The 18,726-nt window shown below is 44.3% G+C and overlaps 1 protein-coding gene across 1 annotated transcript in view; it reads right to left on the bottom strand.

The window, feature by feature from the left end:
* Positions 1-18,726, bottom strand: part of LOC134910168 (sulfotransferase 6B1-like) — a 125,367-nt gene that overhangs the window by 10,467 nt on the left and 96,174 nt on the right. Inside the window, exons 5-6 of the mRNA XM_063917894.1 lie at positions 2,621-2,715; positions 1,926-2,082 (exon numbers count right to left, since the gene is read on the bottom strand). Coding sequence (XP_063773964.1) covers positions 1,926-2,082; positions 2,621-2,715 — 252 coding nt within the window. The remainder of the gene's footprint in view (positions 1-1,925; positions 2,083-2,620; positions 2,716-18,726) is intronic.

Consider the following 18,726-nt stretch of genomic DNA (forward strand, 5'->3'; position numbering starts at 1 on the left):
AATCAGCACCATGGGTTCCTCTAAGCAGTTGTGTAGAACACTGAAACTGAGAATAGTTGACGCTCACAAAGCAGGAGAAGGCTATAAGAAGATAGCAAAGCGTTATCAGATGCCCATATCCTCTGTTCGGAATGTAATTAAGAAATGGCAGTCATCAGGAACAGTGGAAGTTAAAGCAAGATCTGGAAGACCAAGAAAAATATCAGACAGAACAGCTCGCAGGATTGTGAGAAAAGCAAGTCAAAATCCACGTTTGACTGCACAATCCCTCCAGGAAGATCTGGCAGACACTGGAGTTGTGGGACACTATTCCACTATAAAGAGATACTTGTACAAATATGGTCTTCATGGAAGAGTCATCAGAAGAAAACCTCTTCTACGTCCTCAACACAAAAATCAGCGTTTGAAGTTTGCAAATGAACATAGACAAGTCTGATGCGTTTTGGAATAAAGTTCTGTGGACCGATAAGGTTAAAATAGAGCTTTTTCGCAGGAATGAGCAAAGGTACGTTTGGAGAAGGAAGGGCACAGAATTTAATGAAAAGAACCTCTGTCCAACTGTTAAGCATGGGGGTGGATCAATCATGCTTTGGGGTTGTATTGCAGCCAGTGGCACAGGGAACATTTCACGAGTAGAAGGAAAAATGGATTCAATAAGATTCCAGCAAATTTTGGATGCTAACTTGATGCCATCTGTGAAAAAGCTGAAGTTAAAGAGAGGCTGGCTTCTACAAATGGATAATGATCCTAAACACACCTCAAAATCCACGGTGGATTACATCAAGAGGCGTAAACTGAAGGTTTTGCAATGGCCTTCACAATCTCCTGTCCTCAACATAATTGAAAAATCTATGGATAGACCTTAAAAAGAGCAGTGCGTCACAGACAGCCCAGGAATCTCAAAGAACTGGAAGACTTTTGTAAGGAAGAATGGGCGAAGATACCTCAAACAAGAATTAAAAGACTCTTGACTGGCTACAAACTGTGATACTTGCCAAAGGGGGCAGTACAAGGTATTAACTCTGCAGGGTGCCCAAACTTTTGCAGACGCCATTTTTTGTTTTCTGTTCTTTTGAAAGTGCAAATGATGGAAATAAAATCTAACTTTTTTTGACATGTTATAAGAATGTCTAATCTGTAATTTGATGCCTTTTGGAGATTTTTCCATCTTTCCTTGGCTTCTTTTTGCACATTAAAATGAATTTTTGCCTGGGGTGCCCAAACTTTCAATCCCCACTGTGTATATATATATATATATATATATATATATATATATATATATATATATATATATATATATATATATATATATATATATATAATGGTGTTTGATGCCCGGCACTCCTGGTCCTTAACGGCAATTGCCTGGGTGCCCTCCGCTCCAAATCAGGTAACACTAAGACAAATAGCAGCGTCACTCCAGGACTTTGAAAAAAATCTTTGTGTGTTTATTGAATCACTGTTCCAACGATTCGGGGTCCGTAACCCCTTTGTCAAGGTGTGACAAAGGGGTTACGGACCCCGAAACGTTGGAACAGTGATTCAATAAACACACAAAGATTATATATATATATATATATACATACATATATAGGCTGCTGGGTATACACCTGTTGTTATTCTCTCTGTCTTGAAGAAGGCTCGATGGGAGCCGAAACATCGACACTATATGCTGTTATGCTGACTGTCTCCATGTGAGACACACCTGTGAGTGGCAATAAATTTTTCTATTCTTAAGGAAAGTGGTGAGTGCCTGTACTCTTTTTGGATATATATATATATATATATATATATATATATATATATATATATATATATTTATTTATTTATATTACACACACACACACACACACACACACACACACACTTTGTAATCCTAAAATACCTTTTTACTTATGAAAAATGCAAATCAGAATTTTACTAACCTTTTCGGAAGAATGCCCCTCCTATATTTCCATGAGTATTATCGGAATTCTCTTTCATTGATTTAAAAGTAGTTTTGTTTTGAACGTGCTGAACTTGCTCATCTGTCATAGATAGCCCATAGAAGTCTGCTATTTTCCTTATTTCTGCAGGGAAGTCCTTTAAGAGAAATAGCAACTGATTTAAACAAATTAATGGGTTAAAAAATAAAAAAAATAAAAGGGGATGGGGGGTTTATGGGAAGAGGCTCGGTCACAATAATAATACATTTCTGTGGGATATTAGTGAAAGAAATATATTGTACATTTACAGAAAACAGACATGACATATAGAACCATAAACAGTCTCTAATTTCTAGGGGCAGTTCCTTAGTGTTTCCTGAAAGGTGTGTCCTGGAAAACAGGTCTTTTATTCAAGATGGACTAACTGCTCAATACCACCCTGTTTTTCTGGATTTCAGATGTATGTACTTCTTAACATTTATGTCCAGCTCTACTGAAACCAAAAACATACAATGACGACAAACGTGACGAGATCTGTAATGGTGGTAATAAAGGATCAAGGGCACAGATATGAAGACTGTTCAATGACATCAACAGCAAACCTAAGCTAATAATCATTGTTCTTTAAATCATTAAAACATTTATTATGGTTAGTAGTGTTGTAGAAACTACAAACAATAATGGAAGACACTTACCGTTTTCATATCTTCAAATGTAAGTACAAGTATATTCCCATCATCAATATGTTTCTCCAAGCTAAGCACATGATCAAAATAGGACCCATAAATTACTATAATAGAAGAAACATGCTTTAATAATGGATTACACAGATAACACTGGTCAACAATTTGGACCCAACTGTTTTAATGGGTATTGTATTCCGAGTATACTTTAAATGCTGAATGAAACTAAGCAATTCTATCTTTCCTATCAGGCTTAGTTTTCCTCTGGAGTCATGGTTATTTTGCTCATTTACAATTATGAGATTATATAGAAGTATTCCTTTTTTTAAAATAAAGCAGAAAGAATTGATATACGGTATTTAGACAAGATTGAGTATCAGAAATATAAAAAAAGGGAATATCTGTGGAGATCTAAAAAGGTCACTACATCAGCTAGGGTTGCAGATAGCGACAAGTACAGTACTGTTGATTTTTTTTTATGTAAGTGGGACAATTAAAACCACTATGTTTAGAAGGACTGTCCAAAACGTGCTCACTTGTTCCAGGCCAGAAAGATTTTGGGAATGTCGATCATGATAAATTGTACCTTCCTACTGTACTTTGTTTTGCTTTCAAGTATAGTCTAGATGTGCAAACTGGATTCACATACTGTACTTGATTAATGAAATTCCATGGATCTGTGACGCCTATAATAAAATTTAACTTAGATGCTTTCAGATCATTGAATGGTTTAGAAATAGGAGATTTAAGGGAGCGTTGAAGTTGAGAAAGCTGTGAAAGGTGTTTTTTCTTATTCCCTAGTCCTAGTGTATGCAGCCATGCTCTATGAAAACATTCCAAAGCTGCTCAGTGTTTTTAAACTAGAGATGTGCACCGGAAATTTTTTGGGCTTTGCGTTTTGGTTTTGGATTCGGTTCCGCGGCCGCGTTTTGGCAAAACCTCCCTGAATTTTTTTTGTCGGATTCGGGTGCGTTTTGGATTCGGGTGTTTTTTTTTCCAAAAACCCCTCAAAAACAGCTTCAATCATAGAATTTGGGGTTAATTTTGATCCTATAGTATTATTAACCTCACTAACCACAATTTCCACTCATTTCCAGTCTATTCGGAACACCTCACAATACTATTTTTAGTCCTAAAATTTGCACCGAGGTCGCTGGATGACTAAGCAAAGCAACCCAAGAGGGCGGCACAAACACCTGGCCCATCTAGGAGTGGCACTGCAGTGTCAGACAGGATGGCACTTAAAAAAATTGGCCCAAAACAGCACATGATGCAAAGAAAAGAGAAAAAGAGGTGCAGTGTGGTCGCTGGACGGCTAAGCTAAGCGACACAAACACCTCAATATCACAGGAATTATTCTTTCTAGTCAATGGTATTATTGGTCCAAATCACTGGAAGAAAAGGACAAAAATCACTGGAATTATTCGTAAACATTTGTAGAAAGTCGCTGCTTTCTGATTACAGAAATGCTCAGATATTCCTGCGAATCCACAATCCCTTCCCAGGAGGAAAAAGAAATTGAGAAACCGTTGTTTGAGAACGTTTGTTCGCTTTCCCTTACAAAGGAACAAACCACTTTCCAAGAAGACTGACGTTTTTTGGATTATGGAGACAATGTTTTTGAATATAAATCCTAAAGCAGGTGGTGTATTAGAGCAAAAGAGTGCAAGAGACCAGCCATGCAGTTTCTGAAATATTATGACAAAATGTTACTGTATTTCATAAGCACTCATTCCTAACTCTGCTAAGTACTGTTTGGTATACTGTATCTGGATTCCATGAGGTAGTTGTCCATTATTTCAGCTTCCACTGACTTTTGAAAGCGGTAGAAGTTATCGATTCTCCCCCCCCCCCTATTTTTTATTTTCTTCTGCATAGCCCAGTAAAATGTTGCAATGGTAAGTATTGACTTGTGCCTTCTGGGGTCCACTTCTTCACCAAACCCAGCCAAATCTCATCCTAACCCTCTATTCCACGTTCTCTATGTACCCCATCTGTGTCACCCATGTCTGTCTACCCCTCCCCTTTAGATTGTAAGCTCTCACGAGCAGGGCCCTCTTCCCTCATGTGCTTATCCTTTGTCTTACTTTAATAATCTTCAACTGTACCACATCCAGCAGTCTTCTGCCACCTGATACTTATTCCAGTGTCATCTGCTGATGTAACTATCTTTATTTACCCTGTACTTGGTCTATACTGTCATCAACTGTAAGTTGCCGTTTTCCTGTTTGATTATTTATGTACTCTGTAATTGGGCGCTGCGGAACCCTTGTGGCGCCATATAAATAATAATAATAATAATAATAATAATAATAATAATAATAATAATAAATAATAATAATATAGGGTGTATAATCCCCAGGTGTATCTCACACAGTACAGTATATAGGGTGTATAATCCCCAGGTGTTTCTCACACATCGCTCAGTACAGTATACAGTATAGGGTGTATAATCCCCAGGTGTATCTCACATCACACAGTACAGTATATAGGGTGTACAATCCCCAGGTGTATCTCACACATCACAGTACAGTATACAGGGTGTATAATCACCAGGTGTATCACAAATGTTGCACAGTACAGTATACAGGGTGTATAATCCCCAGGTGTCTCTCACACATCGCTCAGTACAGATTACAGGATGTATAAAATCACCAGGTGTATAACACCTGGTGTTATACACAGTACTGGTCACAACAATGCAGCAGATATTGAGCACTGATCAGGATACTAGAAGTGAGACAGAGCTGCAAGATACAGCAATGGCCTACTGTACTGTACTATATGTATACTGCTGGTCACCAAAATGCTACACTGTCCGACTATATACTGCTCACAATAATGCAGCACAGAGATAGTATACTTGACACAGAGCTGCAAGATACAGCAATGGCCTACTGTACTACTATAATTATATACTGGTGGTCCCCAGTCCCCACAATGCAGCACACCGAGCACAGATATTTGCAGCACACTGAGCACAGATATGGAGCGTTTTCAGGCAGAGAACATAGATATTTGCAGCACACTGAGCACAGATATTTGCAGCACACTGAGCACAGATTACGGAGCTTTTCAGGGAGAGAACGCAGCCACGTCCTCTCTGATCAATCTCCAATGCACGAGTGAAAATGGCGGAGACGCGCAGCTCTTTATATAGAATACGAATCTCGCGAGAATCCGACAGCAGGATGATGATGTTTGGGTTAACCGAGCAAGGCGGGAAGATCCGAGGCTGCCTTGGAACTATGTAAAATAGGTGAAGTTCGGGGGGGTTCGGATCTCGGAGAACCGAACCCGCTCATCTCTATTTGAAACACATTTAAAATGCCTATGTCTGCTTAAAATGGAAAAATCCTGTTTGCAGAATGAGCGAGTTGGGACATTGTAGTGGTGTGCCATATGTATAACACAGAGTGTCAGTGATTACCTTCTGCATAATATTATCATGGTTATTAATATGTAGGTTGTCACAGAACCCTTAGCTCCAGATAGTGGGGAAAATGACGTATATTATACTTGTAAAAAACAGGGACATACAAAAGTAAAACAAATACAAACCTAAAAACAAAGGTGTAAGGCTTACAATTTAGTGGGAGAAAGGGAGAGTTGAGATGAAAGGAGCAAGTATGGCTCACAGAGGAGATTTGGACAGTACTGTGGGTGTAGTAGTGTGACTAGTATAGGTGGGAGTATTGTAGTTTACGTAAGTGTACAGAGACCATTTAAAGATATGAAGAGAGTTTGAACACACATGGTGGGTAATCCCAGCACAGGAGAATTACTGTAGGTGGTAGTGAGAGGTAGGCATTAAAGAAGAGGAGGAGAGGCATGATTCATTAGTAGAATTATGTTGATGTGAGAGACAGTACTGTATTTCGTGTCACCCTTGACTCTGCCACTGGAGTCAACGGTAGTAAAAAGGAAGCGGAGTTAGAACACTAAGGAAAATATGGTGTTATAGATGAGGCATATGAGTGGAGGTGGTGATTCCGGGATATGTGAAGATAGTGAGCTCTCTATTTTTGGACATGCAAAGCATTATGTATTGTTGGAACATCCATGTAAAAATAACAGACAGACAGTTGGTTTCACAATATAATACAGAAGGGAAAAGACGGAATAATAAAACTAAAGACAGACTGGGAGTCTTGTTGAGGGAGACAATGTAATAGCAGATCATCTTAATTATTTTTGCTCAGTATTCACTACTGAAAGAGAGGGGAAGGTGCCACAGTTAAGTTACAGAGATATTCAGAAAAATGAAACAAGTACATTTACAGAGGAGAAGGTCCTAACACAATTCTCAAAGCTGAAAGTGGACAAATCTATGGGGCCAGATGGGATACATCCAAGGATACTAAAAGAGCTTAAAGAGGTGCTGGTAGCACCATTAACAGATTTATTCAACCATTAGCTACAGGGGTAATTCAAGAGGACTTGAAAAGAGTGAACATAGGGGGTCTGTCACAACTGAGGGCCTGAGCTGACGGGAGGCAGCCTCAGTTGTAGGGGCTGAGATGTACCGGAACCTGGGAGGTTGTATCAGACCCCTGGACATGTAAGTAACATGAATAATAACTGCCCGAAGGCGTGACCACGACAACTTGGATAAAAGTCAATGATGTTTATTATGACAACTCCGCAACACAGCAGCAGTAAAAGAAAACGTAAAAGTCAGCAAAGAATAAATACAGTTCCTGGGTACTACAGGATGGCAGGAGCCACAGGGCACTGGTAGTGTGAGATAGTTCTTATGATCTTCTAGATGGAAAGTCCTTACCAGGCCCGACTGTAGCAATGGAGATAACCCAGGATTGTGCCAGCTGGTGTTCCAGGAAAAGCTGGGTTGCTGAAGATAAAACAGCTGCTGTGGATACTGGCTGGAACCAGACTGTTAGCACGGAGTGGATACTGGCTGGAACCAGTTAAATAATAAATGAACTTGGGAGCGATGAAATATGAACTGAAATGTAGAACTTGAGAGCGGAGAAATAATAATACCGGTGGAGAGTGGTAAAGTGTAGAAAGGACACCGGCCCTTTAAGGGAAGCTGTACTCTGCTGGAAGCTGAGCTGGAAGCAGGTAATGTTGTAGCTGGAAACAGATGAATCCACAATGGATTGGAGAGTCAGGCTACACCGCAGGTGGAATGCTGGTGCGGGTCTCTATGGTGGAAGTCTTGAGACAGGAGCTGGAACCTGGAAGACAATCACAGGAGAGAGACAAAACAGGAACTAGGTTTGACAACCAAAGCACTGACGCCTTCCTTGCTCAGGCACAGTGTATTTATACCTGCAGCAAGGAAGGGATTGGCTAGGCAATTATGCAGATTAACAATACTGAGAACAGATTGGTGGAAATGATCAGCTGACAGAATCCAAGATGGCTGCGCCCATGCAGACACTTGGAGGGAAGTTTAGTTTGTAATCCATGTGGTAATGAAAACAGTAATGGCGGCGCCGGCCACCGGAGGCGCCAGGCTGACAGATGCACATCCAACCACGCGGACACAGCGGAGGCCGCGGCTGACGTAATCGCCACTCAGACACTCTGCATGCAGAAGTTCAGGGACGGCGGCGGAGGCCGCGGGAGACGCCATGCCAGGTGTAATATGGCGTTTACTGTGACAGCGTCCCAGAGTGACAGGAGAGGATACAGGAATGTACACATCAGGATAACCGATGGGATCCGGTCCTGGAGCGCTGAGCCAGCCTTAGGAGGCATCTGATGGGTAAGAAATGGCGTCCAGATACCCGGATCGTGACAGCACCCCCCCCTTTAGGAGTGGCCCCAGGACACTTCTTTGGCTTTTGAGGAAACTTGGAATGGAATCTCCGGACCAAGGCAGGAGCATGGACATCAGAAGCATTGGTCCATGAACGTTCCTCAGGACCATAACCCTTCCAGTCAATAAGATATTGTAGTTGACCGTAACGGTGACGCGAGTCCAGGATCTTGGCCACTTCATACTCAACGCCTCGTTGAGTTTGGACTTTCGGAGTTGGAGGAAGTGAGGAATGAAACCGATTCAAGATCAGCGGTTTCAACAGGGAAACATGGAATGTCCTGGGTATTTTTAAGAAGGGAGGCAACTGGAGTCTGTAAGCAACAGGATTGATGACTTGTTCAATCTTGAAAGGACCGATATAGCGAGGTGCAAACTTCATACTGGGAACTCTTAACCTCAAATTCTTCGTGGATAACCATACCCGATCACCCACCTTGAGAGCAGGAACTGCTCGACGCTTCTTATCCGCAAACTTCTTGTACCTGAACGATGCCTTGAGCAGAGCTGATCGTACGCTCTTCCAGATATTGGCAAACTGATGCAAGGTGATATCCACTGCGGGAACAGAAGTTGCTGGAAGCGGTTGGAACTCAGGGACTTTAGGGTGGAATCCAAAGTTAGTGAAGAATGGTGTTGAAGCAGATGAAGAATGATACTGGTTGTTATGACAGAACTCGGCCCAGGGAAGTAATTGAACCCAGTCATCTTGAGAGGAGGACACATAGATGCGGAGGAAGGCCTCCAAGTCCTGATTCACCCTCTCGGTTTGACCATTGGTCTGAGGATGGTAAGCCGTGGAAAACTTTAGCTTGACTTGGAGGACTTGACATAAACTTCGCCAGAATTTGGCTGTGAATTGAACTCCTCGATCTGAGATAATTTCTTCAGGAAGACCGTGGAGTCGGAAGATCTCTTGTATGAATACTTGAGCCAACTTGGAAGCTGACGGAAGACCGGTGAGAGGAATGAAGTGTGCCATCTTGGTGAACCGGTCAACTACCACCCAGATGGTATTGAACTTGTTGCACATGGGTAAGTCTGTAATGAAATCCATCGACAAGTGGGTCCATGGTCGACGGGGAACGGATAGTGGAACCAGTTGCCCCGCAGGCGACTGGCGGGATACTTTGTTGGGCACACTTTGGGCAAGATGCAATAAACTCCAAGACGTCCTTTTTCAGAGTTGGCCACCAATAGGACCTAGAGATAAACTCCAGGGTTTTTTGGATACCTGTATGTCCGGCAAAACGGGAAGCATGGGCCCAATGCATGAGCTTCTTCCTTAGCATCGGCTTCACAAAACTTTTCCCTGATGGGGGCGTAGAGTCCATCCCTACCGTGGAGAATGCCAACGGATTTATAATAGGATGCTTGTCTGAAGACTCTGACTCATTTTCTTGCTCCCATGAGCGGGAAAGGGCATCGGCCTTGCGATTCTGAGAGCCCGGACAGAACTGGAGTTTAAAGTCGAACCTGGAAAAGAAAAGTGCCCATCTGGCCTGACGAGGGTTGAGACATTGTGCGCCCTTCAGGTATAAAAGGTTCTTGTGGTCTGTAAGTATGGTGATTGAATGAGAAGCTCCCTCCAACAGATACCTCCACTCTTCTAGAGCGAGCTTGATGGCTAGCAACTCCTGGTCGCCAATGGCATAGTTGCGCTCAGCTGGGGAGAACTTCCGGGAGAAGAAACTGCAAGGGTGTAAATGGCCATCTTTAGCCCTCTGAGATAACACCGCTCCTACTCCAACGGAGGAGGCATCCACCTCTAAGATGAAAGGAGAGTCGATGTCAGGCTGTTTCAGAACAGGCGCAGAGATGAACCTTTGTTTTAAAAGATGAAATGCTTGCATGGCTTCTTCAGACCACTTGGACGGGTTAGCACCCTTCTTAGTGAAAGCAGTAATAGGCGCCACAATGGTGGAAAAGTCTTGTATAAACTTTCGGTAATAGTTGGTGAACCCTAAGAACCTCTGGACCCCTTTGAGGGTTAAGGGTACCGGCCAATTTTGGATTGCTTGTAGTTTCTCAGGATCCATCTCTAGTCCGGAACCGGACACAATGTACCCTAGAAACGGAATGGACTTGACTTCAAAGACGCATTTTTCTAATTTGCAATAGAGATGATTGACACGGAGACGGGACAGAACCTCTTTAACCCAAAAACGATGTTCCTCTAAATCGTTGGCAAAAATGAGGATATCGTCTAGATAGACCACGACATGACGGTATAGAATGTCTCTGAAGATCTCATTGACAAAATGCTGGAAGACAGCTGGAGCATTGCTCAATCCGAAGGGCATGACGAGGTACTCATAATGTCCGTCACTGGTGTTAAAGGCGGTCTTCCACTCGTCACCCTCACGGATCCGGATGAGATTGTATGCACCTCGCAAGTCCAGCTTTGTAAAGATGGTAGCTTCGCTAACTCTGTCAAAGAGCTCAGTAATCAGGGGTAAAGGATAACGGTTCTTGATGGTAATGTCGTTCAAACCTCTGTAGTCGATGCACGGCCGCAGACCACCATCTTTCTTTTTTACAAAAAAGAAGCCTGCACCGGCTGGAGAAGAAGAAGGTCGAATGAACCCCTTTGCTAGGTTCTCTTTAATATATTCCTCCATAGAATGCGTCTCAGGCAGAGACAACGGATAAGTTCGGCCTCGAGGTGGAACCTTCCCTGGAACGAGATCAATCGGACAGTCCCATTCTCTATGAGGAGGAAGGATATCAGCAGAAGCTTTACTGAACACATCCGTGAAATCTTGATATGGAGGAGGTGGAACATCAGACGACCTGGGGGAGGAAGAACAGACAGGCAATACTTTAAACAAACATGTCTCAGCACAGGAGGAACCCCATGCCAGGATTTGCGTAGTCGTCCAATCAATTGTAGGATTGTGAAGACGGAGCCATGGAAGGCCCAGGACCACAGGATGTGTGGCTCTTGGAATCACTAAAAAAGAAATAAGTTCGGAATGAAGAACTCCCACTCTCAGACGAACTGGTAGAGTCCTTAAAGAAATAACCATCAAAAATTTTGCTGCCATCCACGGCAGTTAAAGAAATGGACGAAGGAAGTCTCTCGGTGGGTAGGGACCACCGTTTAACATAGGCTTCGGTAATAAAGTTCCCAGCTGCTCCGGAATCAAGGAGGGCAATGACGTTCCGATAACGTTGAGCAACTTGAAGCGAGACTGGGAGATTACAATCTTGAGGAGATGGAGAGGAGATCATTACTCCTAGCCGGCCCTCTCCTTGGCGAGCTAGGATTTGGAGTTTCCCGGACGTTTGGGACAGGCATTAATGGTGTGAGACGGAGCTGCACAATAGAGACAGAGAAACTCGGAGAGACGTCTTCGGCGCTCAGCAGGAGTTAAACGGGAACGGCCAAGTTGCATGGGCTCATCTTTAGATGGCGACAGTTGACGAGGAGGAGGAGCAGAAGATTTTGGAGCAGATGATCTTCCACGCTCAGTTGCTCTCTCTCTGAAACGTAAATCAACTTTCGTGCAGAGTGAGATTAGCTCATCTAACTTAGAAGGTAAGTCTCTGGTAGCTAACTCATCTTTAATACGCTCAGATAAGCCATGCCAGAATGCAGCATACAGGACCTCGTCGTTCCATGCCAGTTCGGATGCCAGGATCTGGAACTGTATCAGATATTGTCCTACAGTACGTGACCCCTGGCGTAAACGGAGAATCTCGGATGAAGCTGAGGTTACCCGGCCTGGCTCGTCGAAGATCCGCCTGAATGTTGACACGAAGGCAGTGTAGGAAGATAGCAGGGTGTCGGACCTCTCCCATAACGGTGATGCCCAATCAAGGGCTGAGCCACTGAGAAGAGAAATAATGTAGGCAATTTTTGTACGGTCACTGGGAAAATTGCCAGGTTGTAGCTCAAACTGAATCTCACACTGGTTGAGAAATCCCCTGCAGAATCTTGGAGATCCGTCAAATTTTGCTGGCGTTGGAAGATGAAGACGTGGAGCAGAAATGGGTAAGCTGGGTGGGGTTATAGCTGGAGTCACTGTGGTTGACGCACCAGACGCGCCTGATCCACGGAGAGTTGTCTGAATCCCATCCAGCCGAGTAGAGAGATCCTGGAGACAGCGGATGATGTGGCCCTGTGCAGCCTCCTGATGTTCTAGTCGGGCTGCCAGTTCTTGCATCGGCCTGGCCGCTTGATCCTGGTCTCCGGCTGGATTCATTAGGTCAGTGCTTACTGTCACAACTGAGGGCCTGAGCTGACGGGAGGCAGCCTCAGTTGTAGGGGCTGAGATGTACCGGAACCTGGGAGGTTGTATCAGACCCCTGGACATGTAAGTAACATGAATAATAACTGCCCGAAGGCGTGACCACGACAACTTGGATAAAAGTCAATGATGTTTTATTATGACAACTCCGCAACACAGCAGCAGTAAAAGAAAACGTAAAAGTCAGCAAAGAATAAATACAGTTCCTGGGTACTACAGGATGGCAGGAGCCACAGGGCACTGGTAGTGTGAGATAGTTCTTATGATCTTCTAGATGGAAAGTCCTTACCAGGCCCGACTGTAGCAATGGAGATAACCCAGGATTGTGCCAGCTGGTGTTCCAGGAAAAGCTGGGTTGCTGAAGATAAAACAGCTGCTGTGGATACTGGCTGGAACCAGACTGTTGTTAGCACGGAGTGGATACTGGCTGGAACCAGTTAAATAATAACTGAACTTGGGAGCGATGAAATATGAACTGAAATGTAGAACTTGAGAGCGGAGAAATAATAATACCGGTGGAGAGTGGTAAAGTGTAGAAAGGACACCGGCCCTTTTAGGGAAGCTGTACTCTGCTGGAAGCTGAGCTGGAAGCAGGTAATGTTGTAGCTGGAAACAGATGAATCCACAATGGATTGGAGAGTCAGGCTACACCGCAGGTGGAATGCTGGTGCGGGTCTCTATGGTGGAAGTCTTGAGACAGGAGCTGGAACCTGGAAGACAATCACCGGAGAGAGACAAACAGGAACTAGGTTTGACAACCAAAGCACTGACGCCTTCCTTGCTCAGGCACAGTGTATTTATACCTGCAGCAAGGAAGGGATTGGCTAGGCAATTATGCAGATTATCAATACTGAGAACAGATTGGTGGAAATGATCAGCTGACAGAATCCAAGATGGCTGCGCCCATGCAGACACTTGGAGGGAAGTTTAGTTTGTAATCCATGTGGTAATGAAAACAGTAATGGCGGCGCCGGCCACCGGAGGCGCCAGGCTGACAGATGCACATCCAACCACGCGGACACAGCGGAGGCCGCGGCTGACGTAATCGCCACTCAGACACTCTGCATGCAGAAGTTCAGGGACGGCGGCGGAGGCCGCGGGAGACGTAATGCCAGGTGTAATATAGCGTTTACTGTGACAGCGTCCCAGAGTGACAGGAGAGGATACAGGAATGTACACATCAGGATAACAGATGGGATCCGGTCCTGGAGCGCTGAGCCAGCCTTAGGAGGCATCTGATGGGTAAGAAATGGCGTCCAGATACCCGGATCGTGACAGGGTCATTCCGAGTTGATCGCTAGCTGCCGTTCGCAGCATAGTGATCAGGCTAAAAATCACGGCATTTCTGCGCATGCGTATGCCCCGCAATGCGCACGCGCGACGTACGGGTACAAAGCCCTTTGTGGTTGTGCACAGGTTCTAGCGAAGTTTTCAGTCGCACTGACGGCCGCAAGAAGATTGACAGGAAGGAGGCATTTCTGGGTGTCAACTGACCGTTTTAAGGGAGTGTTTGTAAAAACACAGGCGATTCTGAAAAAACGCAGGCATGGCTGGGCGTTCGCTGGGCGGGTGTATGACGTAACATCCGGACACGAATAGGCTTATGTGATCACAAGCACAGAGTAGGTTCAGAGCTACTCAGAAACTGTACAAACTGTTTTTGCAGAGCTCGGCTGCACATGCGTTCGCACTTCTGCTAAGCTAAACTACACTCCACAGTGGGCGGTGGCATAGTGTTTGCATGGCTGATAAAACTAGCCAGCGAGCGATCAACTCGGAATGACCCCCATAGTCCCACTGCACAAAAGCGGAAGCAACATAGAGGCAAACTACTACAGACCAGTGAGTCTCATCAGTAGTAGGGAAATTGATGGAAACACTCTTAAAAGAAAAAGAGTGGCAGATTATATCAAATCCAGCAATTTACAGGATCCCAAACAGCATGGATTCACTGTGGGAGATCATGTCAAACAAACCTTATTAACTTTGACTGTGCGACTAAAGTGATGGATAAAGGTAGAGCCGTGGATATAGCTTATCTAGACATTAGTAAAGCTTTTGACACTGTTCCACATTGCAGACTGCTAAATAAACTCAAAAGCTTGGGATTGGATACCAAGATTGTTGAATTGATAAGATCTTGGTTGCAGGATAGAAAACAGAATGTTGTAGTAAATGGAGTGCATTCACAGGAGGGAAATGTGACCAGTGGAGTACCTCAGGGCTCTGTACTTGGACCAGTGCTTTAATATTTTTATTGGTGACATAGCAAATGGAATTAACCACTTGCCTGGCATGGTCGCATCAGATGCGACCATGCCTGCAAGTGCTCTATCTGACCTGGTCGCACAGAATGCAACCAGTCAGATAGAGAGAGTGCTAGCAGCAGCAGGGAAGATAAACCGGAAGGTCCCTCTGCCTCCCTGCACTCTCCCCCACTGATTGCTGTGCTGACGATCACTGCTGATCGGTCAACACGGCAGGATTCCCCCCTTCCAGTGGCTGCAGACAATGGCAGCCACTGGGGAGTGTAAATGAACCCCCCCCCCCCCCCCCCGTATACCTGCAGGCTGTCCCGGCTTTCAAAATGAAAGCCGCAATGGTCGCGATGTTCTCATGGTCGCGATGTTCCCGATCGATGTTTGAATTTAAAAAAAAAAAATCTCTGTATATTTTTTTTTTACTAAAATCATTTGCGATAGGGTTAAATTCATGTTATTCACCTAATTCACTCATAAAAAAAAAAAAATAAAAAAATTTGAGCGGTTTTTGGTGAAATAAATAGTTAGTTACTGTAAATTGTTAAAGGGAAAGTATGCCTTTTTGCAGATGACAAAGTTATGTAACAGGGTAGACACCAGGATGGGTAAAACAAATGATTGAGGATCTAGGTAGACTAGAGGAATGGTCAAGAGTGTGGCAATTACAGTTTAATGCCAAGAAATGCTAAATCATGCACTTGGGTCTCAAAAATCCAAAGGCTAAATACAGTATTAATGGCACTATACTGGAATCTACTGAGGAGGAAAGGGATCTAGGAGTCACTATATCAGGTGATTTAAAGGAAGGTAAGCAATGTAACAAAGCAATGAGGAATGATAGTCAGATGCTTGGCTGAATTGGGAGAGGAATCAGCAGCAGAAATAAGTAATAATGCCACTGTATAGGTCAGGGATGGGAAACCGTTGGCCCTACTGCTGCTGTTGAACTACACATCCCAACATGCCCTGCAACAGTTTTAGCATGGCCAAATAGCAAAACTGTAGCAAGGCATGCTGGTATGTGTAGTTCAACAGCTGGAGGGCCGAAGGTTCCCCATCCCTGGTATAGTTCATTGGTAAGGCCTCATCTAGAATACGGTGTTCAATTCTGGTGGCCATAACTTCAAAAGGATATTAATACATTAGAGACTGTACAAAGAAAAGCAACTAAAATGGTGCATGGCCTACATCACAAAACATACCCAGAAAGACTAAAACATCTCAATATGTATAGTTTGGAGCAGAGAAGGGAAAGGGGTGTATGATAAAACCCTTGATATATTTGAAAGTTTGTAACAGTCAAGGAGGGAAACATTCTTAAAATGAAGATAAGCAATAGGACACGAGGACATGCACTGAGACTGGAGGGAGGTAGGTTCAGGGGAAATGTAAGGAAAAATTACATCACAGAAATAAAAGTGGAATAGCCTCCCATCAGAGGTGGTAGAGGATAAGACAGTAAAACAATTTAAACATGCATGGGATAGACATAAGGCTATCCTTACAAAGAAATCAGGATCTAATAAGTGGAGGTAAAAATATGGTAGAAAAAAAAAAAAAAAAAGATTGGGCAAAAAAGGATCAGACTTGGATCTTGGCAAAAAGATGTATGGAGAAATTACTAAGACATAGCCACATATAGATCATTGATCACTTGAGAGGGAAGTCTTGATGGAATATTGGGGGTCATACAGTGTAGCTGATTTCAGAGACCCTAGACGGGAGAGCAGAGAAAGCAAGGTAGATGGTAAAATACAAACTACTAAAGTAGTTGAAGGCAAAGCGAAGAGGAGAAAAAGGGAGGTAGTTTCAGAAGGATTGGGTCAAGAGAGCCTTTATTAAGGATGGATGGGTTTAGTGAATGTATAATTGAGGATGTACAGTAATTGAGCTAATAGGCATAGACAGGTTGAGTTAGAACCTGAAGAGAGTGCATTTGTCCTGTGAGACAATAAGATACAGATATACAGTATCCTCACTTACTGGTTGCCCGTATGCCATATGGCGCGAGACGGTATCCGTTTGATACACAGTGTCTAGTTAGACAGTCAATAGATAGACACCATATGTTAGACAGACATTAGGTCGACATGGTCAAAAGGTAGACATGAAAAAGGTAGACCGTACAAAAGGTCGACAAGTCAAAAGGTCGACATGAAAATGGGCGACATAAAAAAAGAAGATGGACACTTTTTTTTTTGTAACATGTTTGACTATTTCATACTTTCTGTATCCATGTTGGCATAGAGTTGGTTATAAACCTTGCGGCGAGCGCAGCGAGCCACCGTGCCCGAAGCGTGGCGAGCGAAGCGAGCCCCGCGAGGGTATGCCTTTCTACAATTGGGGGGTCCCAGATGACAAAACTATCCACACAAACCACAAAAATGCCAATAACATGGTGTCTACCTTTTTCATGTCGACGGTTTGACCCTGCCGACCTTTTGACCCTGTCGACCTAATGTCTGTCTAACATACGGTGTCTATCTATTGACTGTCTAACTAGACACTATCTATCTTTTATACCGGAACCGCGCGAGCCACCTGGCACGACTCAGACGAGCAGCGTACCAAAGTTTTCTTTTGCAAAAACCCCTCACAGTATACCAGAGGTGTTGGACTGCAACTGCACATGAACTGGTTTACACACGTACACAGTTGCATGAAGCCTGTGTGAGGAAAACCCGTGACCACTTGCATCAGAGCCTGTTTTACAGATGCAGACTCCATGCAACTATGAACCACTAAGGACCTTATTCAGGTTTGTAAGCAGTCCTTGACCTCACCACTTCTGGAAACGGGGGCGTCATGCCCCCATTTATGGCAATGCCAGCCATCCCCACCCTGCTAACGCCTCTGCCAGGCCTGCGATTGCAGGACCCCACCATTGGGAAAATGCAGCAAGGATCACATAAGCTATCCTTACTGCATCATCCCACAAATAAAGGTTTGTGCCATCATGGGAAGAACGTGTACCGAATGGGCACCGCACTGGGACAGCAATGCTATTACTCCAGCAGAAACCTGGGGATAAAATGATTACATTTATTTCATACATCTGATTGTAGTAAATGGATTTCATGTAATGTGTTGCAGTGCTGGGTCTTGATAGCACTGTTTCTGGGGACAGTTGAGGTGTTACCGGATTCTTGTATGAAAGTACAATGTACCTGAACAATATTATTTTATTTCATGACCGTTTGCTGCAATTTAGCTGATGCTCTTCAGGTGTTGGGCTCTATTTATTTCAGGAAACTAGCAAAGCTCCTTGTGCTTGAATGCTGCTGTGCTGTCTTGGAGGGAATCTGGGAAGGAGGGCAGAGCATGCACCTCTCCTGTGTCCGTCCTGACTCCTGTCCTGCGTCTCCAGCGGCGGCGTGTCTGTCAAAAGAAGTGCCGGTTTGTGAGCCAATCAGAGCTTGCGGACCGGCAGCCACTAAGGAGCCGCAGCTGCCGATCCGCAAGCTCCGATTGGCTCACGAACTGGCGCTGTGCCCTCTTTCCCTGACTGTGCCTTCCCGGACAGCACAGAAGCAGGGGGGGGGGGGGGGTACGGTGTGTACCCGGCCCGGGCGGGCATATTTGGCACTGGGTTACATATGTGTAGCTGGCACTGTGGGGGCATATGTAGCACTGGGGGCATATGTGTTACTGGCACTATGGGGCCATATATTTATCTGCCACTGTAAGGGGGCAGGGAATATATGACACTGCGGCACACCTCTAGCAACAAGCATTACCCCCTGGTAACAAGCACGACACACAGTACATGAAATCCCTGGCAACAAGCATTACCCCGTAGCAATGAGCATGACACCC

Source organism: Pseudophryne corroboree, chromosome 4 (assembly GCF_028390025.1).
Source record: "Pseudophryne corroboree isolate aPseCor3 chromosome 4, aPseCor3.hap2, whole genome shotgun sequence".
Lineage (NCBI taxonomy): Eukaryota > Metazoa > Chordata > Amphibia > Anura > Myobatrachidae > Pseudophryne > Pseudophryne corroboree.